Consider the following 25,550-nt stretch of genomic DNA (forward strand, 5'->3'; position numbering starts at 1 on the left):
ATGATGATAGCATTTTGTCTTCACCCTTATTTTAATGTGTCATCCAAATGACCACCATGATGGCGCGAGATAGTAGAAAGGAGAGCTTTATTGGCAATATCAGTTTGTAGACCAGGAAGAGAGAGTCTCCAGTGTGGACTGAAGGTGCTGTAACTTCGAGTAGGGAAGAGGAAGTTTGGTTTTAGGCTCCACAGAGTCTGTCTTATAAAATAGAATCATACATATTTGGCAGGTTTTGGGGAAAAGCTATACATATTTATGAGGGGAGCCAAGCACATAGTGGGTAAACATATATGTAACATACATCCCATGTTCACTTTGTGGCAGGTTTTACCATTAAAATGAGATGGAATTTGGCTCTTTACATCAAAAGGTGAACTATAGGACACAAAGACAATTAGTGCACAGCCTCTATAGGCTGGCTGAAACTGGCTTAAGGTCTGCAGTTGTTTATCAGAAAAGAATGTTTGTAAGGCTGGTCCTCTGTCTGATCAGAGTTGTAGTGGTCTGGATCATAAGTCAGAGTTAGGAGGTGTCCAATATTGCTAGGGGATTTAGCCAGAGTGTCGTTTTACTTGTAGCCATGAGAATTTAAGAAGTTGTCATGCCTCAACCTGTAACTTTTGTTACCTTAACTTTAGGGTCCCCCTTACTTGATAAAGGGGCATTTACTTTAGTTTCTCAGATCACAAATGGGAATGCTTCTAATATTTTGCCATCAAATATGATGTTTGCTGTTTCTGGTAAACATCGTTTATTAAATTAAGGACATGTCCTTTTCTAGTAGGTGAGAAAAGAAAAATAGCTCTGAGCCATCTGAGCTATGTGAGATGTGCAAAAATTTATCAGGCCCAGAGAGACATGAATATGGCACTTTAGTCACATCCCTCCCCCTCCTTGCACCCATGTCCCAGGGGCCAGTCATTTAAAGGCCTTTTCTTCCTGACTAGCTGCTTCCCCTGTTATCTTCATGTTCCTGTAATCTGTGATACAAAGAACAACGTACAGCTGATCAATAGGTTATGCTATTTTAATGTAAATTCTTGGTAAACAAATTAGGAACCACCCTATTTTTTTCCTTTATAAACCACTAGTAACTACTGCTAATCAGAGGGTATATTCATGTTAACTTGAATCTATGCTCCTGGGTTGCAGTCTTCAAACTTGGCCCAAATAAACTCTGTGTTAAGTTTGCCTCACTTTTTTTGTCTTTAGTTCAATGCGTGACAGAGATTTAAAAATTATTTTATTTTATTTTAAAAAATAAGGAATGGTTATGAAAATACATTTGTTTCTTCTTTGGGTTTTTTGAGAGGATCGTGAAGTCATAGAATTTTCCTCTTTTTATTCTGTTAGCATAGTGCATTTAATCAACAGATTTCTGGTGCTGATTACCTTCACATTCCTGGAATGAACTCTGCTTGGTCACATAGGTTATTTTAGGTAATTACTGCATTAAATTTACCAACATTTTATTTAGAGTTTTTCTATCTATTTTCACAAGTGAGATTAGCCATTCTTGTCAAGTTTAAGCATCTGGGTTAGACTAGCCTCCTAAAATAAGGTGGGAAACTTTCCACAGCTTCTATTATTTAGAATTATTTATAAAAAGAAAAGACCATTTTTTTCCCTTGAAGATCCAACTAACTTTATAACACTTTTTGGGCTTTGTTTCTGACAAGTTTTCTATTTCTTTATTTTTAACCTCTTGTGTCAATTTTAGAAATTTGTATTTTTTCTAGACAAATCAGCCATCTGGATTTAAAAATTTTAAAATCCTTTTAAAATTTATGTTTGTCTATTATTTCTAGTATTGGTTATGTTTAATGACACAAAGTTTTTTTCTATATTATTGTTTTTTTAATTGAAGAAACACCTTGTAATTTTTTTTAATCCAATCTGCTATTTTCTCCTGGTTCATTAAATTTTGCTTTTATCTGTTAATTTGTATCTTCTAATTTCTTTGATTTCTTTTTGCTAGGTTCCTGTGTTATATGCATACTTTATTTATTTTCATTATTTCTTTTTTTCTTTTAAAGAATTTATTTTAAACCTATTATACCACACAGTATGTTTTAAACACTGCCATATAACCCCCTAATTAGATAAAGACAAAACAGTTTATCTTATTAGAAACAAGATACATCATCACTTATAGAGTTTTCAAACATTATTGCACTTTAACTTTCATAATTTGACAAAGAATTCATGAAACAATCTACAGACTAGTTTTAACAGACAAATAACACTTGTAAGCAGACATGACTGTCCTAAATTGTTTTTTAGGTATCAATTTTACAAGCATTACTTACATTAGTGGCAACAGTGGAGTTGGAGAGTATTGCGCCTTTTCCAAGATGCGCGGTGAGAATCACCAGGAGTGTGGTGGAACTTATGACCCTACCAAGGCCACGGATCTTTCGGCCTGCAGGTGTCAGCCCATGCATCACCCTTTGCTTGTGGACTGGTTTGGTTATCCACTGGGTGTCAGGACTTTTTCTGACAGCTTTATGGAGTGGATGAATGAGGATAACCTCAAACATTTTGTGTGTTGAATCTTCACCAAAGTAAGAACTCAGGACTCTCAGCCGGGCATGGTGGCTCATGCCTGTAATCCCATCATTTTGGGAGGCCAAGGTGAGTGGATCACTTGAGGCCAGGAGTTCAAGACCAGCCTGGCCAACATGGTGAAACCTTGTTTCTACTAAACATATAACAATTAGCTAGGTGTGGTGGCGCACGCCTATAATCCCAGCTACTCGGGAGACTGAGGCATGAGAATTGGTTGAACCCAGGAGGTGGAGGTTGCAGTGAGTGGAGATTGTGCCACTGCACTCCAGCCTGGGTGACAGAGCAAGACTCTGTCTCAAAAAAAAAAATAGAAAAGAAAATATATATAGAAATAAAATGTATAAATATGTCTGTATATATGTATAAATAAAAATATATGTACATGTATATGTGTGTGTGTGTGTGTGTGTGTATATGTGTGTGTATATATATATGAATTTAGTACTCTTATAACCCCACAGTGGAGTCCAGCTTTCTCCTCTTCAATAGACTTCGAGGATACTTTAGCTGGTTAACACCACAATGGACACGCTTGCCATAAGCTGCGCCCTTAGGAACTGGGCATTTTCGGCCACCATGGTGCACAGGAAGCCTATATATAATGTAACCTTGCTTGACCTTGTAGCCCAGTCAGTGCACTGTTTTGGGCTGGGTGGGTTGTGGAGCCCTGTGGTAGAGCAGAGAGCTGTCAATATTGCTAGCAGGGACTCTCAGAAGAAAGTGCATGATATCAGACTGTTGCTTCTTCCATAGCTCCTGAATGTACTTGTATGCAGCTCTCTTGGCTTACCTGGTGGCTCTTGCCAGACAGAAAGGAAAGCACCTTTCTCCCCCATGATTTATTTTCTTATATGAATAGAAGGCTAGAAAATTTTCTGAGTGCCATTATGGTTGTGTCTCATGGGTTTTGATATGTAGACCTCTCATTATTTTCAAAATAGCTATAGCTGTGGCCTTAATTTCCACTTTCCTTCAACTTCTTGCTCACTAATTTGCTCTTCAACTCTTTTCATTCTTCTATTCAACCTACTATTTTTATTTTCACCATCATAACCTTGTTTTCTAAGATCTCTAATATAATTATAGTTTTATTTTTATGTTTAATTTTTGATCTTGGAGAAATTTATTGTGATGAAAGAACAAAACAGAGATTCAAATTCACCCTCCTTTCCCAATGGTAATTATCATACTTTGAAATTCCATCTATAACATATATTAAATTCTCAAATATAACAGTAATAATAGTAATAACTATAATTATTTTATACTTATAAAACCCTCAAACAAACTTTTGCAGTGAGTTCTAGTATTAGCCTCAGTTTGTAGATGAGGAAATTTGAGGCGTAGAGCAACTCATACAAATTAACATAATTAATGTTATAACCAATCGTTCTTACATTAGTATTAAAAATTAACATTTTCTATAATGCCATGCCTCGATATCCTGATGTTGAAGAGAAAACAAGCACAGACAGGATGGGGGACTTGCCCAAGGTCACAGTGGAAGACTGAAAATACACGTCATAGCTCCTGAAATTTTAATTCATTCATTTCTGCAGTTAGCCACATGGTCTGAGAGAATTAGTCCTTTTAGTAAAGTCCATTTCATTCATGACAGTCATAGCTTTGTTTCTCAAGTTCTGTTACTAATACTGCTATTCTTTTTTCTTTGTTTCTTTTTCTTTTTTCTTTTCTTTTTTTTTTTTTTTTTTTAAGATTTTAAGTCAAAAGAGCATTCAGAGCACCAGCATCAGCAATTCGTGCTGCAGTACTTTGGCCAATTCCCCCTTTAACAATATGATCTTTGTAGGAGCTCTTATTTTCATATTGAAATGCTCATTGTATTTTTTTGGGGGGCATACTTTCAGTGACTGCATTAAGACACAAGGTCTTGTTGGTAGCTCACCTAGAGGTAAAATACAGCTACTTACCCCAATTACAGCCCACCATTCATTATTAGAGGATTAGGTATGAAGTTTAGAAAAACACTGTTCACTTCAGTTCTTTCTGTTCTTAGAGAAAAATGCTTTCCTTGTTTGCCTCCATGCATTTGAATTTCAAAGGTAGGAATGTTGTATAGTAAGCCTCTTGGTGATGAAGCAGTTATAAGCCATGAACGGACTGCCTTCCCAAGGAAGTCTAGGAAAATGACAAAGTTATAATTCAAAATAATTTCATTAAGACACATTTTAGGAGACTTATTCTAACTCTGCTGTTAGCACTTCTTGTTATTTGTGTTTGCAGTCCTTGTAAAAACAAACTAATAAGGATTCAGGTTCAGGAGAACTTGAATTTCATCTATATATGATTTTCACAGGCAGAAACATTAACCCCTATTAAGGCTAGCAGTATTACCTAAACCGGAAAAGTGGGAGTTATACTTAATCGCTCTCTTTCCCACATTTAATTGTACCAATTCCTTTGGATTTGACAAATAACACCTTAATTTCACTCTTCTCTACCTATAGCTTTAAAGTATTTTCAGCATTTCTCTCTAGATATATTACAATGAACTGCTATTAGATCTCTTTATTTCTACAATCCAAATTCCACACACTACCCAGTGAGCTTTTTCAAATGCAAAATTGATGATTTACTTCATTTTTAAATGTCTGTTCACATCCATTGCCTGTATGTTGAAAGCCAGGTTTCTCAATATGGCATGATAAGGCCCTTTAAGATCTGAGGCTTGATACCCTCCAACCTCCTCCCCTCCTGTTCTCTTCTGATGTTTTTAGAACCCTGTTTGTAGTTTTCCGAATGCAGTATGCTTGGGCCTTTTCATGCCAATTGCCTAGAGTGCTTCGCCCTATGCAACCTGTCTGACATCATCCTTTAAAATTTATTTCAAACATTACATCTTTGGGGATCCTTTAATGTACCTTCCCTCTTTTTGATTTATCTTACCACTCATATTCTCTCATAGCAGGGACTAAATGATGTTTCTCTGTGCTCCCAAAGAACTGTGTTTGGCCAACTTGTCACTGTGTTGTTTCCCTGTATTTTGAATTTTGGCTTACCTATTTTCCTCTTTTGCTAGACCCTTCCTCTTCCTCTTCCTCTTCCTCCCCTCATCTCCTCTTCTTTCTTGTGAGACAGGGTCTCACTCTGTTGCCCAGATTGAAGTGCAGTGGCACAATTATGGCTCACTGCAGCCTTGACTTCCTGGGCTCAGGTGAATCTCCCACCTCAGCCTCCTGAATAGCTAGGACTACAGGCATGCATGCACCATGGTGCCCAGCTAATATTTTGTATTTTTTATAGAGATGGAGTTTTGCCATGTTGCCCAGGCTGGTCTGGAATTCCTGAGCTCAAGTAATCTGCCTTGCCCTCCCAAAGTGCTGGGATTACGTACATGAGCCACCGCACCTAGCCAACTTTTAAATTTCTTAAAGCCAAGGATTCTTATTCATCTCCTTTCAAAGAGTACTTAGTACAGCATCAGTAAATGTTTCTTTTTTTTAAAAAAGACTTTTTTTTTGAAACAGAGTCTTAATCTGTTGCCCAGGCTGGAGTGCGGTGGTGCCGTGGCGCGATCTCGGCTCACTGCAGCCTCCACCTCCTGGGTTCAAGCGATTCTTGTGCCTCAGCCTCCTGAGTAGCTGGGATTACAGGCGCCCGCCACCAGGCCTGGCTAAATTTTGTTTTTTAAAAAAAAGTTTTTTATTTTGAAATACTTTTAGACTTATAGAAAAGTCAAATAATAGTTGAAAAATTACTGTATATTCCTCTCCCAAATTCCCCAAACTTAATATTTTACCACATTTGCTTTATCATTCTCTATCTCTGTTTTAATTTTTAATTTTTATGGGTACATAATATAGATGTATATATTTATGGGGTACATGAGATATTTTGATACAGGCATACAATGTATAATAATCCCATCAGGGTAAATAGGGTATTCATCACCTCAAACATTTATAATTTCTTTGTGTTATAAACATTCCAGTTATCTTATAGTTATTATAAAATGTAAAATAAATTTTTGTTGACTGTAATAACTGTTATGCTATCAAATACTAGATCTTATTCATTCTATCTAATTATATTTTTGTATCTATTAACCATCCCCACTCCCTCACCTCTGCTACCCTTCGCAACCTCTGGTAGCCATCATTCTACTCTCTTTCTCCATGAGTTCAGTTGTTTTAATTTTTAGCTCCTGCAGATAAGTGATAATGTATGAAGTTTGTATTTCTGTGCATGACTTGTTTCAAAATACCAACTTCTCCTTTTGTTCATCTTTTGTATTTTTTGCTTTAATTTCATTTATTTCTGCTCTCATCTTTGTTATTTCTTCTACTAATTTCAGGTTTGTCTTTCTCTTGTTTTTCTATGTTAAGATACGTCATTAGGTCATTTATTTGGTGTTTTTCTACTTTTTTGATGTGGGCATTTATTTCTATAAACTTTCCTCTTAGCATTCCATCACTGTAACCCAAAGGTTTTGCTGTGTTGTGTTTTCATTTTTATTTGCTTCAAGAAATTTTAAAGTTTCCTTCTTAACTTCTTCATTGACCTACTGGTCATTCAGGAACATATTGTTTAATTGTGTTTGTATATTTCTAAAGTTCCTCCTATTGATTTCTAGTTTTATTCCATTGTTGTCAGAAAAGATACATGATATGATTTCATTTTTTTGAATTTTTAGAGGCTAGTTTTGGCTGGGCATGGTGGCTCATGCTGGTAATCCCAGCACTTTGGGATGCCAAGGCGGGCGGATCACTTGAGGTCGGGAGTTTGAGACCAGCCTGACCAACATGGAGAAACCCTGACTTTACTAAAAATACAAAATTAGCTGGGTGTGGTGGTGCATGCCTGTAATCCAAGCTACTTGGGAGGCTGAGGCAGGAGAATGGCTTGAACCGGGGAGGCAGAGGTTGCGGTGAGCCAAGATCACGCCATTGCACTCCAGCCTGGGTAACAAGAGCGAAACTGTGTCTCAAAAAAAAAAAAAAAAAAAAAGACTAGTTTTGTGGCCTAAAATATGGTCTGTTTTTGAGACTCAACCATGTGCCCAGGAAAGGAATGTGTATTCTGTCGCCGCTGGATGAAATGTTCTGTAAATAACTATTAGGTCCATTTGGTATAGTGCAGATTAAATCTCATGTTTCTTTGTTGATTTTCTCTCTGGATGATCTGTCCAATGCTGAAAGTGGAGTGTTGAAGTCTCCAGCTATTATTGTTTTGGGGCCTCTCTTTTTAGCTCTGATAATATTTGTTTTATATATTTGGATGCTCCAGTATAAGGTGCATATATATTTACAACTGTTACTTCTCTTGCTGAATTGACCCCTTTATCATTATATAATGACCTTCTTTTTCTCTTCTTATGGTTTTTATTTTGAAATCTATTTTGTATAATATAAGTATAGCTACTTCTGCTCTTTTTTGGTTTCCATTGGCACGGAATATCTTTTTTCATCCCTTTTCTTTTTCAGTCTATGTGTGTCTTTAGAGGTGAAGTATATTTCCTGTAGGCAATAGATCATTGGATTTTGTTTTGTTTTTAATCCATTCATCCATTCTATGTCCTTTGGAGAGCTGAGTCCATTTATGTTCAATGTTATTGTTGATAAGTAAGGACTTTTCTGCCATTTTATTGTTGTGTTCTTGTTGTTTTGTAGTCTTCTCTTCCTTCCTTCCTGTCTTGCTTTTTGTGAAGGTGATTTTCTCTGGTTTTTAATTTCTAGATTTTTATTTTTTGTGTATCTGTTTTGTGTTTTTTATTTGAGGTTACCATGAGGCTTGCAAATAACATCTTATCACCCTTTTTTAAAACTGATATTAACACCAATTACAAAAAGAAACAAGGAAGAAAAGAGAAAACTAAAAAAACCTTCAAATTCATCTACCTTCTTTTTTAACTTTTTGTTGTTTTTATTCATATCTTATTGTCTGTGTCTTGAGAAGTTATCGTAGTTATTTTTTTTGATGGGTTCATGTTTTAGTCTTTCTACTCAAGATATGAGTAGTATACACACCACAGTTATAGTGTTACAATCTTCTGTGTTTGTGTCTTTCTTATTACCAGTGAATTTTCTATCGTCAGATGATTTCTTTTTTGAAAAATATTAACTTTTACTGTTGATATGTGGGTACATGTGCACATTTGTTATATGGGAATATTGTGTGATGCTGGGGTTTGGGGCCTGTGTCCTGTCATTCAGGTAATAAGCATAGTACCTGATAGTTTTTCAACCCGTACCCCATTCCTCCTCTCCTCCCTCTAGTAGTCTAGAGTGTCTTTTGTTTCCATGTTTATATCCATGTGTGCTCAGTGTTTAGCTCTTACTTATAAGTAAGAACACAATATTTTGTTTTCTGTTCGTGTGTTTATTTGCTTAGGATAATGGCTTCCCACTGCATCCATTTTACTGCAGAGAATTCGGTATTACTCTTTTTTATGGCTATGTAGTATTACAGGGTGTTTATGTGCTACATTTTTTTTTATCCAGTCTACCATTGATAGGCACCTGGGTTTGATTCCATGTCTTTCTTACTGTGAATAGCACAGCAGTGAACACATGAGTACATTTGTCTTTTTGGTAGAATGATTTATTTTCCTTTGGATGTATACCCAGTAATGGGATTGCTGGGTCAAATGGTAGGTCTGTTTTAAGTTCTTTGAAGAAACTCCAGACACTTTCTAATTTATATTTCCATAAACAGATTATAAATGTCCCCTTTTCGTTGCAGCCTCATCAGCATCTCTTAGTTTTTGACACATTTTGGTAATAGCCATTCTGACTAATGTGAGATGGGTATCTCATTGTGGTTTTGATTTTGATTTTGATTTCTTCAGATGATATCTTTTTGCTTATTAACATCCTTTTCTCTCAGTTTGAAGTTTCTTTAGCATTTCTTGTAGGATATGTCTGCTGTCAGTGACAGCAGTTTTTGTCTGTCTCAGAAAGTCTTTGTTTCTTTTTCATGTTTGAAGTATATTTTTGCTAGATATACTATTCTAGGATACACATTTTTTTTTTTCTTTCGGCAGTTTTAAGTATGTCTTGCCATTCTCTCCTAGCCTGTAAGGTCTCCACTGAGAAGTGTGCTGACGGATGTAATGGAGCTCCTTTACATATTACTGGTTTCTCTTCTCTTCCTACTTTTAGGATCTTTCTTTATCCTTGACCTTTGGGAGTTTGATTATTAAATGTCTGGAGGTAGTCTTATTTGGGTTAAATCTGCTTGGTGTTCCATAACCTTCTTATACTTGAATATTGATATGTTTCTTTAGGTTTAGAAAGTTCTCTTTTATTATTCCTTTGAATAAACGTCCTACCCCAGTCTCTCTCACTGTCTATGTTTTTCAGGCCGATAAATCTTAGACTTGCCCTTTAAAGGCTATTTTCTGTAACTTGTCGGCATGCTATATTCTTTTTTATTCTTTTTTCTTTTATGTCCTCTCACTGTGTATTTTCAAATACCCTGCCTTCAAGCTCACCAATTCTTTCTTCTACTTGATCAATTCTGCTATTGAGTGACTCTGATGCATTCTTCAGTATTTCAATTGAGAGTTTCACTCTATAATTTGTTTGATTCTTTTAAATTATTTTGATCTCTTTGTTAAAAGTATCTGATAGGATTCTGAATTTTTTCTCTGTATTATCCTGAATTTTTTTTTGAGACGGTGTCTCACTCTGTCGCCAGGCTGGAGTGCAGTGGTACAATCTCAGCTCACTGCAACCTCTGCTTCCCGGGTTCAAGCGATTGTCCTGCCTCAGCCTCCCGAGTAGCTGGGACTACAGGTGTGCACTACCACACCCAGCTAATTTTTGTGTTTTTAGTAGAGACAGGGTTTCACCATGTCGGCCAGAATGGTCTTGATCTCTTGACCTCATGATCTGCCCACCTTGGCCTCCCAAAGTGCTGGGATTACCGGCGTGAGCCACTGCACCTGGTCTGTTACCCTGAATTTTGTTGAGCTTCCTCAAAATAGCTATTTTGAATTCTCTATGTGAAAGGTCACTTGTCTCTGTCACTCTGGGAATAGCCACTGGTGCCTCATTTAGTTCATTTGGTGATGTCATATTTTCCTTGATGGTCTTGATGCTTGTGGATGTTCACTGATGTCTGGACATTGAAGACTCAAGTATTTATGGTAGTCTTTGCAGTCTGGATTTATTTGTATCCTTTTTGGGCAGGCTTTCTAGGTATTTGAAGGGAATTGAGTGTTATGATCTAAGTCTTTGGTCACTGCAGCTATATCTTTATTAGGGGGTACCCCACACCCAGTAACACTGTGTCTCTTGCCTTTTTGTAAAGGTACTGCCTTGGTGGTGTTGGGTAAGATCTGGGAGAATTCCCTGGATTACCAGGCAGAGTCTGTTATTCTTTACCATAATTTTCCCCCAAACAGAATTTCTTTCTCCATGCTGAGTTTCTTGGAGTTGGGGGATGGGAAACACAAGTACCCTTGTGGCCACTGTCATTGGATCTACACTGGGTCAGACTCAAAGTTCACACAGCACTGGGTCTTGCCTGAGGCCTGCAGAAACCATGTCATGGTTACCACTGATGCTCCCTCAAGGCCCAAGCAGGTGGCAAACCCAGCCAGACTTGTGGCCTTCTCTTTAGGGTGATGAGCTCCCCCTCAGCCCAGGATTGGTCCAGAAATGCTGTCTAGGAGTCAGGGCATAGAGTAAGGAACCTTAGGAATCTACTTGGTGCTCTATTCCACTGTGGCTGAGCTAGCACCCAAGCTGCAAGACAAAGTCCTTCCTACTCTTCCCTCCTCTTTCCTCAAGCAGAAGTATTTCCCTGTGGCCACCTCCCGCTTGTCTGTAGTGAGTAATGCCTGGTTATTGCTGATGTTTACTGCCTAGCTACCACTGTTTACCCAAGAACTCTTCTGTCAGCTTGTAGTGCATGCTGCTGGGCCTGGGATGCTCCCTTCAGGGTAGTGAGCTCCTCTCCGGTCCAGCACAGGTCCAAAAATGCCATCCAGGGCCAAGTCCTAGAATTGTGGACCCCAGGAGTCCTTGGGTGGTCTGTATCACAGTAACCAGGCTGGTACCCATGCTTCAGGAGAAAGTTCCCTTTAATCTTCCTTCTTTCCTCAAGCAGAACAAGTCCCTTCCCATGGCCATCACACTGGGAATGCACAGGGTCATCCAAGTCCTATGACAAATACTACCTGGCAACCACTGATGTTCATTCAAGGTCTGACAGCTCTGTAGTCAGCAGGCAATGAATTCTCCCAGGACTAGTTCCTTCTCTTCAAGGCAGTAGATTCCCCTCTGGCCCAGGATGTGTAGAAATGTTGTCAGGGTTTTCAGTGCCTTACAAAGACTTAGAGTGACTTTCAGATTTGTTTAGGAACCTGTTGTGCTTTAGCCCATGGTGGCTGGGCTAGCCAGAACTTACTTTCAGGCTGCTGGGATGGTCAATTTCCCTCTAGCTAAGGCTGGTCTAAATGCTCCTTCCAGGGGCACTGGCTGATTTCTGCACTGTGTTACTTTCTACTGATACAGGACAGCACTGAATTCCAAAGCAAAGCCCCATAATCACTGTACTCCTCCATGTGCACAGATTCTCTCTCCATGCTACATGGCTACCACCATTGCTGGAGGATAAGAGAGGGGTGGTGTCAATGATTCAAGACTATCTTTCCGACCGTCTTCAGTGTCAAATTCCTTGACATGATTTTAAAACCAGATATTGTGATTATTCACCTGATTTTGGGTTCTTATGAGGTGCTTTCTTCTGTGGATAGTTAGTTGTTCAACTTGTTATTTCTGCAGGAAGATGATCCCTAGAGGGTTCTACTTGGCTATCTTGCTCCTATCCCCTTATAATATTTTTCCTGAACAGTTTGAGATTAAGTTGAGGATCTGATGCCTGTTAGAAGACAAAATCTCAACTAATTTAAATACTCTAATTAGCTTTTATTATTATTTTCAATTCATGAATTGGGCAGCATCTAAAAATAGAGAGGTGCTATGCTAGGCATGGCAGAACAGTTGGTTTTTACAAAATAGCTTGAAGAAGAACAAGTGAAAAAGCATAATAAAAAGCAGATTGGTTAACATCAGGTTACTTCAGGTTCGTTTTCTTGTAAGGGTTAAAACAGAGGGGACTTCCTTACCATGCTGGCTAAAACTGGCCTGTTTAGGAATTTGGCTACCATGTCTCTCCTGCTTTTTTATAGATCAGATAAACAACTTAGTTTTGCTTTGGTGATGGGGAACTTTAGCATGAATGACTCCATTTTGACCTAGTGGAACTCAGCCCAAAATAACGGTCTTCCATAAATTTTATTTAACATGCTCTTTTAACCTTAAATACTTGAATGCATATTTCCTAAAAACAAGGATATTCTTTTATATAATCAGAGCATAATGATTAAAATTAGGAAATTAACATTGATAGAACAGTATTATCTAATTGACAGATGTGATGTGTTACCAGTTATCCTACTCATGTCCTTTATAGCAAAATACAGCATACATGGGTGGATACATTCTAAGACCCCTCAGTGAATGCTTGAAACCACAGATAGTACTGAATCCTATATATACTATTTGCTTTTTTTCTATATATAAATACCTATGATAAAGTTTAATTTATAAATTAGGCATAGCAAGAGATTAACAATAATAACTAAAAATAAAATAGAACAATTTTAACAGTATACCAACAACACTACTCACAGGCTTTGGAGTCATTATTAAGTAAAATTATGGTTACTTGAACACAAGCACTGCAATATAGAGACAATACAGATGTCAAGCTGATAATGAGATGACTACCAAGTGACTAGTGGGTGCGTAGCATATATAGTGTGGATATGCTGGACAAAGGGAAGACTCATGTCCTGGGCAGGACAGAATGGGACAGTGTGAGATTTTATCATGCTACTCAGAATGGTGTGCAATTTAAAACTTAGGAATTGTTTATTTCTGTATTTTTCCATTTAATATTTTCAAACCATGGTTGACAGCAGATAACTGAAGTCATAGAAAATAAAACCACAAATAAGGGTGGACTGCTATATTTTTTCCTGTTCTAAGACCCAATCTAGGATGTATACTATACTTACTTGTTGCCTCTTTAATTTTTTTGTTTGTTTGTTTGTTTTTTTTTTGAGATGGAGTCTTGCTCTGTCGCCCAGGCTGGAGTGCAGTGGCGCAATCTTGGCTCACTGCAAGCTCCATCTCCTGGGTTCACGCCATTCTCCTGCCTCAGCCTCCCAAGGAGCTGGGACTACAGGCACCCACCACCATGTCCGGCTAATTTTTTTTTGTAGTTTTTGTGGAGATGGCGTTTCACTGTGTTAGCCAGGATGGTCTTGATCTCCTGACCCTGTGATCCACCCGCCTCGGCCTCCCAAAGTGCTGGGATTACAGGCATGAGCCGCCGCGCCCGGCCTAATCTTTTTTATTGTGGAACACTTCCTCAGCCTTTCTATGTGTTTTATGAGCAGCTGTTTTACAGAATATTCCTCAGTTTGAGTTTTAGGGAAGATTGTGAAAAACTTCGAAATGGACCAAAAGATTATCAGGTATCTTCAAAGGAAAACTAGAAGTTGTCTAGTATACCTTTCAAGTTATCTGATTTCTATGTGAGTTCTGAGGCTTTCATTGTATTCATGGATTCATGGTATTTTACAACTCTGTAGGTCATATAAAACTGTTAGCAATGCAAATTATGTATTATTTTCCATAGGAATTGCAAATCCTGTCTGGTGGAATGCAATTGATTGCCCCCTGGCTATTAATGTTTTCCAGTTTTTTTGTATACATTTCTCTTTTTTTTCCCCCTAATATCACATTTGTTATGTTATAAAAGAGGGAAATGTGATTATCACTGATATTTTAAATGCATGTTTTTTTAAAATTATACTTTAAGTTCTAGGGTACATGTGCGCAATGTGCAGGTTTGTTTCATATATATACATGTGCCATGTTGGTGTGCTGCACCCATTAACTGGTCATTTACATTAGGTATATCTCCTAGTGCTATCCCTCTCCCTTCCCTTCACCCCACAACAGGCCCTGGTATGTGATGTTCCTCTTCCTGTGTCCATGTGTTCTCATTGTTCAATTCCCACCTATGAGTGATAACATGTGGTGTTTGGTTTTTTGTCCTTGCGATAGTTTGCTGAAAATGATGGTTTCTAGCTGCATCCATGTCCCTACAAAGGACATGAACTCATCCTTTTTTATGGCTGCATAGTATTCCATGGTGTATATGTGCCACATTTTCTTAATCCAGTCTATCATTGATCGACATTTGAGTTGGTTCCAAGTCTTTGCTATTGTGAATAGTGCTGCAGTAAACATACATGTGCATATGTCTTTATAGCAGCATGACTTATAATCCTTTGGGATATACCCAGTAATGCGATGGCTGGGTCAAATGGTATTTTTAATTCTAGATCCTTAAGGAATCGCCACACTGTCTTCCACAGTGGTTGAACTAGTTTACATTCCCACCAACAGTGTAAAAGTGTTCCTATTTCTCCACATCCTCTCCAGCACCTGTTGTTTCCTGACTTTTTAATGATTGCCATTCTAACTGGTGTGAGATGGTATTTCATTGTGGTTTTGATTTGCATTTCTCTGACGGCCAGTGATGATGAGCATTTTTTCATGTGTCTGTTGGCTGCATAAATGTCTTCTTTTGAGAAGTTCTGTTCATATCCTTTGCCCACTTTTTGATGGGGTTGTTTTTTTCTTGCAAATTTGTTTGAGTTCTTAGTGGGTTCTGGATATTAGCCCTTTGTCAGATGAGTAGATTGCAAAAATTTTCTCCCATTCTGTAGGTTGCCTGTTCACTCTGATGGTAGTTTCCTTTGCTGTGCAGGAGCTCTTTAGTTTAATTAGATCCCATTTGTCAATTTTGGCTTTTGTTGCCATTGCTTTTGGTGTTTTAGACATGAAGTTCTTGCCCATGCCTATGTCCTGAATGGTATTGCCTAGGTTTTCTTCTAGGGTTTTGATGGTTTTAGGTCTAACATTTAAGTCTTTAATCCATCTTGAATTAATCTTTGTATAACGTGTAAGGAAGGGATCCAGTTTCAGCTTTCTACATATGGCTAGCCAGTTTTCTCAGTACCATTTATTAAATGGGGAATCCTTTCCCCATTTCTTGTTTTTGTCATGTTTGTCAAAGATCAGATGGTGGTAGATGTGTGGTATTATTTCTGAGGGCTCTGTTCTGTTCCATTGGTCTATATCTCTGTTTTGGTACCAGTACCATGCTATTTTGGTTACTGTAGCCTTGTAGTATAATTTGAAGTCAGGTAGTGTGATGCCTCCAGCTTTATTCTACTTGCTTAGGATTGCCTTGGCAATGCGGGCTCTTTTTTGGTTCCATATGAACTTTAAGGTAGTTTTTTCCAATTCTGTGAAGAAAGTCATTGGTAGCTTGATGGGATGGCATTGAATCTATAAATTACCTTGGGCAATATGGCCATTTTCATGATATTGATTCTTCCCATCCATGAGCATGGAATGTTCTTCCATTCGTTTGTGTCCTCTTTTATTTCTTTGAGCAGTGGTTTGTAGTTCTCCTTGAAGAGGTCCTTCACATCCCTTGTAAGTTGGATTCCTAGGTATTTGATTCTCTTTGAAGCAATTGTGAATGGGAGTTCACTCATGATTTGGCTGTCTGTTATTGGTGTATAAGAATGCTTGTGATTTTTGCACATTGATTTTGTATTCTGAGACGTTGCTAAAGTTGCTTATCAGCTTAAGGAGATTTTGGGCTGAGATGATGGAGTTTTCTAAATATACAATCATGTCATCTGCAAACAGGGACAATTTGACTTCCTCTTTTCCTAATTGAATACCCTTTATTTCTTTCTCCTGCCTGATTGCCCTGGCCAGAACTTCCAACACTATGTTGAATAGGAGTGGTGAGAGAGGGCACCCCTGTCTTGTGCCAGTTTTCAAAGGGAATGCCTCCAGTTTTTGCCCATTCAGAATGATATTGGCTGTGGGTTTCTCATAAATAGCTGTTATTTTTTGAGATACGTCCCAGCAATACCTAATTTATTGAGAGTTTTTAGCATGAAGGGCTGTTGAATTTTGTCAAAGGCCTTTTCTGCATCTATGGAGATAATCATGTGGTTTTTGTCTTTGGTTCTGTTTATATGCTGGATTACGTTTATTGATTTGCGTATGCTGAACCAGCCTTGCATCCCAGCAATGAAGCCCACTTGATCATGGTGGATAAGCTTTTTGATGTGCTACTGGATTCCGTTTGCCAGTATTTCATTGAGGATTTTTGCATCAATGTTCGTCAAGGATATTGGTCTAAAATTCTCTTTTTTGTGTGTGTCTCTGCCAGGCTTTGGTATCAGGATGATGCTGGCCTCATAAAATGAGTTAGGGAGGATTCCTTCTTTTTCCATTGAATGGAATAGTTTCAGGAGGAATGGTACTAGCTCCTCTTTGTACCTCTGGTAGAATTCGACTGTGAGTCCGTCTGGTCCTGGATTTTTTTTGGTTGGTAGGCTTTTAATTATTGCCTCAATTTCAGATCCTGTTATTGGTCTATTCAGGGATTCAACTTCTTCCTGGTTTAGTCTTGAGAGGGTGTATGTGTCTAGGAATTTATCCATTTCTTCTAGAATTTCTAGTTTATTGGCATATAGGTGTTTATAGTATTTTCTGATGGTAGTTTGCATTTCTGTGGGATCGGTGGAGGTATCCCCTTTATCATGTTTTATTGCATCCATTTGATTCTTCTCCCTTTTCTTCTTTATTAGTCTTGCTAGCAGTCTATCAATTTTGTTGATCTTTTTGAAAAACCAGCTCCTAGATTCATTGGTTTTTGTGAAGGGTTTTTTGTGTCTCTATCTCCTTCAGTTCTGCTCTGATCTTAGTTATTTCTTGCCTTCTGCTAGCTTTTGAATTGGTTTGCTCTTGCTTCTCTAGTTCTTTTAATTGTGATGTTAGGGTGTCAATTTTAGATCTTTCCTGCTTTCTCTTGGGGGCATTTAGTGCTATAAATGTCCCTCTACACACTGCTTTAAATGTGTCCCAGAGATTCTGGTATGTTGTATCTTTGTTCTCATTGGTTTCAAAGAGCATCTTTATTTCTGCCTTCATTTTGTTATGTACCCAGTAGTCATTCAGGAGCAGGTTGTTCAGTTTCCATGTAGTTGTGTGGTTTTGAGTGTCAGAATCCTGAGTTCTAGTTTGATTGCACTGTGATCTGAGAGACAGTTTGTTATAATTTCTGTTCTTTTTTTTTTTTTTTTTGAGACAGAGTCTGACTCTGTTGCCCAGGCTGGAGTGCAGTGGCTGGATCTCAGCTCACTGCAAGCTCTGCCTCCCGGGTTCACGCCATTCTCCTGCCTCAGCCTCCCGTGTAGCTGGGACTACAGGCGCCCGCCACCTTGCCCCGCTAGTTTTTTGTATTTTTTAGTAGAGACGGGATTTCACCGTGTTAGCCAGGATGGTCTCGATCTCCTGACCTCATGATCTGCCCGTCTCGGCCTCCCAAAGTGCTGGGATTACAGGCTTGAGCCACCGCGCCCTTCCAATTTCTGTTCTTTTAGATTTGCAGAGGAGTGCTTTACTTCCAACTGTGTGGTCAATTTTGGAATAAGTGCGATATGGTGCTGAGAGGAATGTATATTGTGTTGATTTGGGGTGGAGAGTTCTGTAGATGTCTATTAGGTTGGCTTGGTGCAGAGTTGAGTTCAATTCCTAAATATCCTTGTTAACTTTCTGTCTCATTGATTTGTCTAATGTTGACAGTGGGGTGTTAAAGTCTCCCATTATTATTGTGTGGAAGTCTAAGTCTCTTTGTAGATCTCTAAGGACTTGCTTTATGAATCTGGGTGCCTCTGTATTGGGTGCAAATGTATTTAGGATAGTTAGCTCTTCTTGTTGAATTGATCCATCCATTTACCATTATGTAATGGCCTTCTTTGTGTCTTTTGATCTTTGTTGGTTTAAAGTCTGTTTTATCAGAGACTAGGATTGCAACCCCTGCCATTTTTTGTTTTCCATTTGCTTGGTAGATCTTCCTCCATCCCTTTATTTTGAGCCTATGTGTGTCTCTGCATGTGAGATGGGTCTCCTGAGTACAGCAAACTGATGGGTCTTAACTCTTTATCCAGTTTGCCAGTCTGTGTCTTTTAATTGGGGCAGTTAGCCCAGTTACAATTAAGGTTAATATTGTTATGTGTGAATTTGATCCTGTCATTATGATGTTAGCTGGTTATTTTGCTCGTTAGTTGATGCAGTTTCTTCCTAGCATTGATGGTCTTTACAATTTGGCATGTTTTTGCAGTGGCTGGTACTGGTTGTTCCTTTCCATGTTTTGTGCTTCCTCCCAGAGCTCTTGTAGGGCAGGCCTGGTGGTGACAAAATCTCTCAGCATTTGCTTGTCTGTAAAGGATTTTATTTCTCCTTCACGTATGAAACTTAGGTTGGCTGGATATGAAATTCTGGGCTGAAAATTATTTTCTTTAAGAATGTTGAATATTGGCCCCCCCTCTTCTGGCTTGTAGAGTTTCTGCCGAGAGAACTGCTGTTAGTCTGATGGGCTTCCCTTTGTGGGTAACCCGACCTTTCTTTCTGGCTGCCTTTAACGTATTTTCTTCATTTCAACTTTGGTGAATATGACAATTATGTGTCTTGGAGTTGCTCTTCTTGAGGAGTATCGTTGTGGTGTTCTCTGTATTTCCTGAATTTGAATGTTGGCCTGCCTTGCTAGGTTAGGGAAGTTCTCCTGGATAATATCCTGCAGAGTGTTTTCCAACTTGGTTTCATTCTCCCCATCACTTTCAGGTACACCAATCAGACGTAGATTTGGTCTTTTCACATAGTCCCATATTTCTTGGAGACTTTCTTTGTTTCTTTTTACTCCTTTTTCTCTAAACTTCTCTTCTTGCTTCATTTCATCTTCAGTTCTGATACCCTTTCTTTCAGCTGATCGAATTGGCCACTGAAGCTTGTGCATTCTTCGCATAGTTCTCAGGCCATGGTTTTCAGCTCCATGAGGAGCTGGAGTCTCTCTGAATCTACTGTGATTTTGGGGTTGTCCAATTCATGAATTGTTCATTGCTCAGTTAAACCCCTTTAAATTTAACTAGAATGAAGTTTTTATTTTAACAGTTTAAAGACCTTGTTATGTGTGAATTTGATCCACACATAGAATTTTGTTAACTTTTTTCCTAAAAACCCAGGCTTTGAATTTATTAACTTAGGTCTGCTGTTTTCTACTCCCCATATCATTACTTTCTGTTCTTATCTTTTTTGTGTCATTCTTTTTGTTTATTTTCTAGCCTATGGAGATGAGAATTTATTATCATTTTTTCATTTTTACTGCTAAAGTGTTTAGAACTATGGAGTTTTCTGACTGCTTTAAATGTATCCCATATATTTTTAATGAGTAGAGCTTTTAATGTTATTATTATTTTTAGATTCTTTCACTTTATTTCCCCTTTCACCCAAGAGTTGTTTAAAAGACACTTAAGAAATTTGCAGGTAGGAGGACGTTTTGTCATTTTTCTTGTTAATAATTTCTAGTTCTGTTGCATTGAGTGTTGTTTGTATTATTTCTACTTTATGGAATTTACTAATGTTTCATTGTAACCAAATATATGATCAGTATTTGTGAATGTTCCATGTACTCTTGAGAAGTTGTATTGCCTATTATGAGGGTACAATGTTTGATATATGTATATATCCATAAAATTTACTTTATCAAGTTTATTGAGCCTTTTCTATGTGATTTGGCCTCCTTGATGTACTAAGGTGTCTTATAATCTCTTATTGCTAATGTATTTCTACCTGTATTTCCTTAAATTACTTTGTAGTTTCGCCTTATACAAGTGAGTACTGTTTCATTTGGGATATTTCTTAACTGCCATATCTTCATTTTGATTTGTGGCTCTCAACATTAAGAAATATCCTTCTCGTAGGCTGAGACAGGAGGATCACTGGAAGCCAGAAGTTTGAGACCATCCTAGGCAACATAGTAGTTCTGTAGTTCTGCTGAGGCTGAGACTGCAGGATTGTCTGAGCCCAGGAGTTCTAGGCTGCAGTGAGCCATGATCATGCCACTGCCCATTGCACTTTAGCCTGGGCAACAGAGTGAGACCCTATCTCTCTCTCTCTAAAGAAAGGTATCCTTCTATGTACATTTAGTGCGTAAGCTTAAATTCTACAATTTTGATCAGGATTACTACTTGTTTTCTTATTGTTTTCATTTGCCTATAATATCTATGGCCATTTCTTGATATTTAGTCTTTCAGAATCACCTTGTTTTAGTTATGTGTCTAGTATACAGCATAATACATTCAGTCCTGTTTTAGGAGCAAAATTGCAAATCTTTTTGTTTTAATAGTTGAGGCTCATTCACATTTATTAATGTGATTAATATGTTTGATTTCAGTTGTTGTACTATTTTATACAGGTTGAATATCCCTTGTCCAAAATGCTTGAGACTAGAAGTTTTTCAGATTTCAGATTTATTGGATTTTGGAATATTTACATATACATAATGAGATATCTTGGAGATAGCACCCAAATGTAAATATGAAATTTATTTGTTTCATATACGTCTTATTCATATAGCATGAAAGTAGTTTTATACAATATTTAAAATAATTTTATTCATGAAACAGTTTGTGTTAAATACTTAGGTGTGGAATTTTCCACTTATGATGTCATGGCTGTGCTTAAAAAGCTTCAAAGTTTGGAATGATTTGGATTTTGAAATTTTGAATTAGGGATGCTCAACCTGTAATTGTATGCTATGGTACATTTTATGTTTTTCCTATCTACCAGATATTTTTCTCTTCTCCTTTATTTTTGAAATTTGTATGGTATTTAGGAAGATTTATATTTTTGTTTTATTGGTTACCTTTGTACTTATATTTTTAAAACACCCTTAGAAAACAGGGGACTATTTTCTTATTTAACTTCTACTATCTTCTTCGTCAGTTTTTAATTTTTTTCCAGTGGTGGTTGTTGAAAAGCACCAATTTTATGTCATTCTATCTCAAATCCAGACAAATAACCTCAGTTGCTTCAACAAACTTCTCTATAAAATAGAAGAAGCTGGGCAGAGAGCACCAAGATTTTTCAATAGCATCATTAAAATTACCCAGTGCACTAACATTGCTTCCTATCCTGACACAAACACACCTACCATCTCTATTGCTTATGATGTATTCTTATTCACCTGCTACAGAGTGGAAATGATATTGAACCCAGGAACTAAGATATAATCATAACTACCATTTATTAAACACATACTTCATGCCAGTGCTGGACTGGACACTGTTCCAAATGACCTTATTAATCTTCCCAACAAATCTATGGGATACATATTTCTATCCAGTTTAAAGGTGAATTAGATTAATGAATTTCATCATGTGTAGAGGAGAGTTTTAAGCCCAGGTCTACCTGACTGTACAGGACCTGTTCTTTCTATGCTTTTGTTTCTTTAATAATATCCTTGTATATGTCTGTACTATAATTTTAAAAAAATCATTGCTTTGTCAGTTTTTTTTTTTTTTTGTATCTTTTAACTTTTACCTCTTGCCTATTTAGTAATCAATGAGCTTATTCTACTTTCCTCTTTTTCTCTCCCACACCTCCTGTTTTTTAATAGGTGGACTTTTTCTTTCTGGTAGTGGTTTTAGATTAATTTTAGTTTTGGTGGCTCCCTTCTTTTCTCTTTATTTTACTCAATTTTCCCTCCCTCCCCCTCTCTCCCTCCCTCCCTCCCTTCCTTCCTCCCTCCCTCCCTTCTTCCCTCCCTCCCTCCCTCCCTCTCTTTCATTCTTTCCTTTTTTTTTTTCAAAGACAAGGTCTCATGTTGCCCAGGCTAGAGTGCAGTGGCTACTTGCAGACAGGATCTTGCCATGGATCAGTGCAGCAGTTTTGACATGCTCCATTTCCCTCCTACGTTGGTTTACTGCTCCTTAGGCAACCTGGTAATCCCTTGGCCCCCACAGGTCACCATATTGAAGCCCAACTTAGTGCAGACACCTGGACGGCGTAGCGCACCGCAGCCCAGAACTTCTAGGCTCAAGCGATCCTTCTGGCTTAGCCTCCAGAGTAGCTGGAACTACAGGCACACCCAGGGTGCCTGGCTTTTTTGCTCAATTTTTGTTTCTAGTAGTTCACTGTGGTCTTCTTTTCTCTCTTCTTTTTTCCCCCATTATAGGTAACTTGAAGTTTGGCATTTTTGTCTTCTAGTTATACTGAAGACAGAGTTTTTGTATACTTTTATTTGTTCTTGTTTTCTTTTTTGAGGATATATAGAGAAACTCACATTTAGGCAGCCACGTCTACCAGGTAGTTCAGTAAATGTATTTTGAGTCATATGTTAGAGATTCTGTTATTGTCTCCCTGCCGCGATCTTTTGTTCTCTTCCACAGCCTCTGCTGAAGGAGTAAGCACAAGTGATCATATTTGTAACTAAAACAAGTGACCTTATTTGTACTAAATGACCTCACCCTTTGGCCACAGATGTCTAGACCTGTATGGATACAGGACCTAAACTCTGCCAAGCTGATTATATCTTTCGAGAATTTGAACGAAAGGACACAGAAATGTAATCAGTTAGTATAGGACACTGGAGCTGTTAAGTCTTGTATAGTCAAGGCCACAGTGCCATGAAAACTGAAGGTATGGAGGATCAGAAACTAAGAGGTTCACAGAGGCAGGTGGAATGCAAAAAGTACTGAGCAGAGAGAAATTATAATGGTGTCTTTGGAGCAATAAGAGAATGAGGCAGGAAGAGAGCCAAAGAAACTGATATAAACAGTTTCTGATGACTATTCAATTCCCAAGAGATGAGCTTGAATAACTTCCAACAATATTCCACATATTTTTATATTATTATATTAAATTTTCTTGAGTTTTTTTGGGTGTGGGTCTCTGTTTCTTAATTAATTAATATCCTGAATATATTAGGCTTTAATAAACATTTATTATCCCGGTGTTAGTACCCAGATACAATATGATGTGAGACTACAAATAATGAGGGCTATTCACAGAATTGACTTGAGATAATTTGAGAGTATCGAGTTATTAATTACAAGAATTTTGGGTCTGGAAGGGACCTATGAGGAATATCTAGTTCAAATTCTCAAATTTTAGAGAAGAGAGGCCAGGAGAAAATGATTTGCCAAACTTCAACATTGAATTAGAGAGCTCATTAGAATTAGAACTGTGGTTTCCTGATGTCCAGTCTAGTTTTTATTTTACTACATGTTCTGAGTTAGACAGTATAATCCCCCAAATTCATATCTACTTGAAACTGCAGAATGTGACCTTATTTGGACTAGCATCTTCGCAAATGTAATCAATTAAGATGAGGTCATACTAAATTAGAGTGGATGGACTTTAATCCAATATGACTGGTGTCCTTACAAGAAGGAAAAACAGAGAGAATGCCATGTGGTGACACAGCAGAGATAAGAGTGATGAAGCTGAAAGCCAAGGAATACCAAGGATTGATGGCTGCTACCAGAAGATAGAAAGAGGCAGGGAAGAAAGGATTCTCCTCTACAGCTTTCGGAGGTACTACTGACCTCTGACTTTAGACTTCTGGCTGCAGAATTGTGATTATAAATCTCTGTTGTGTTAAGTCATCCAGTTTATAGTTCTTTGTTATGACAGCCTTAGGAAACTAAATATACTACCGCATGGTGCACCTTTTAATATAAGAGATTCTGCCCTGAATGTCACCAAAAAAGTATACAGAAACTAGATTCTTCAAAAGGGAAGGAAGTAGCTTTTTCTGTTGGGTATATCAATCTTAACTTTTAAATTCTTCAGTGTACTTAGCTATACTTTTGTGCCATTTAGAGATTAGAGTATTGTTCATTTGGGATTTTCAAGGAAGTATGTCACTAAGAAATTTTGCTTTTATTCTTTTAAGGAATAATGAGTGGTGGCAGGCATATGGAGTGAGAGTGTGTGTGTGTGTGTGTATGTTATGGATTTTCTGTTATATGATAATCTGAAATATTGTACTTTTATTTTCAGGTTACTGAAGCTAAAGGAGATGTTTAACTCCAAGTTTGGATCTATTCCCAAGTTTTATGTTCGAGCACCAGGAAGAGTCAACATAATAGGTATTTCAAAAGTTCTTTCTCTGAATTTTTTTCTTCATCCTTTGGTAAGATCTAAATTTTTAAAAATATATTTTTCTTAATTTTTCCCAAAATAGAATATTTCACATATATCTACTAATAGTAAGATGTGTCTTTGCATAAGGAACACACTTTACTTTTATCTTTCCCAATCCATGTTATTAGTATTGTTCATTCATTTTTTAAATGTATAAATTTGTTGAAACCAAGTTGTTAATATTGTTTTCATAAAAAGTGAAAATATTTTTCTAGGCCACAGGTTAAAATTTTAAACTGTGGTAAGTAGTTTTGATGGTTTTATATTTACTCACTGGGTTAGAGAGGCACAGGGAAACCTTACAATTCCTTGCTACTAAAAGTATGGTCCAGATTTTGCAGGTCTTCTAGATGAATTTATCTTTTCCTTTGTTTATCCTATGAAGTACTTTGAATTTTACTGCCTTTTAGTGGTAAATAACACAGCCTTTCAACATTTTGTTTACTATCATTTTATCAATGTCCATGTATATAATAATTGACATAGTTGTACTTAGACTCCATACCATTTTTATCTTCTTTCATTTAATATATCATAAATATTTCTATGTATCTATTTCCATTTTCTGCTGGCGTAACAGAATTCCACAGATGGGGTAATTTATCAACAATGCAAGTTTATGTGGCTCATGATTCTGGAAGCAGAGAAGTTCAAGATCATGGTACTGGCATCTGGCGAGGGCCTTCTTACTGCGTTATTCTCTTTTCTTTTTATTTTTTCTGAGACGGAGTTTTGCTCTTATTGCCTAGGCTGGTGTGCAATGGTGCAATCTCGGCTCACTGCAACGTCCGCCTCCCGGGTTCAAGTGATTCTCCTGCCTCAGCCTCCTGAGTGGCTGGGATTACAGGCATGTGC

General features: G+C 37.6%; 1 protein-coding gene and 1 pseudogene across 8 annotated transcripts in view; one reads left to right on the top strand and one right to left on the bottom strand.

The window, feature by feature from the left end:
• The window catches only part of GALK2 (galactokinase 2), a 178,124-nt gene that overhangs the window by 24,803 nt on the left and 127,771 nt on the right, over positions 1 to 25,550 (top strand). For 7 of the 8 annotated variants that reach the window (XM_015142222.3, XM_028850902.2, XM_001113758.5 and 4 more), the window contains exon 2: positions 24,552 to 24,640. In XM_015142222.3, the coding sequence (XP_014997708.2) occupies positions 24,552 to 24,640 (89 nt within the window). Of the gene's footprint in view, positions 1 to 23,936; positions 24,084 to 24,551; positions 24,641 to 25,550 lie in introns of those variants that run through there. The other variant, XM_015142224.3, reaches the window with a different exon arrangement.
• LOC144329691 (large ribosomal subunit protein eL15 pseudogene) lies at positions 2,309 to 19,503 on the bottom strand (annotated as a pseudogene).

Source organism: Macaca mulatta, chromosome 7 (assembly GCF_049350105.2).
Source record: "Macaca mulatta isolate MMU2019108-1 chromosome 7, T2T-MMU8v2.0, whole genome shotgun sequence".
Lineage (NCBI taxonomy): Eukaryota > Metazoa > Chordata > Mammalia > Primates > Cercopithecidae > Macaca > Macaca mulatta.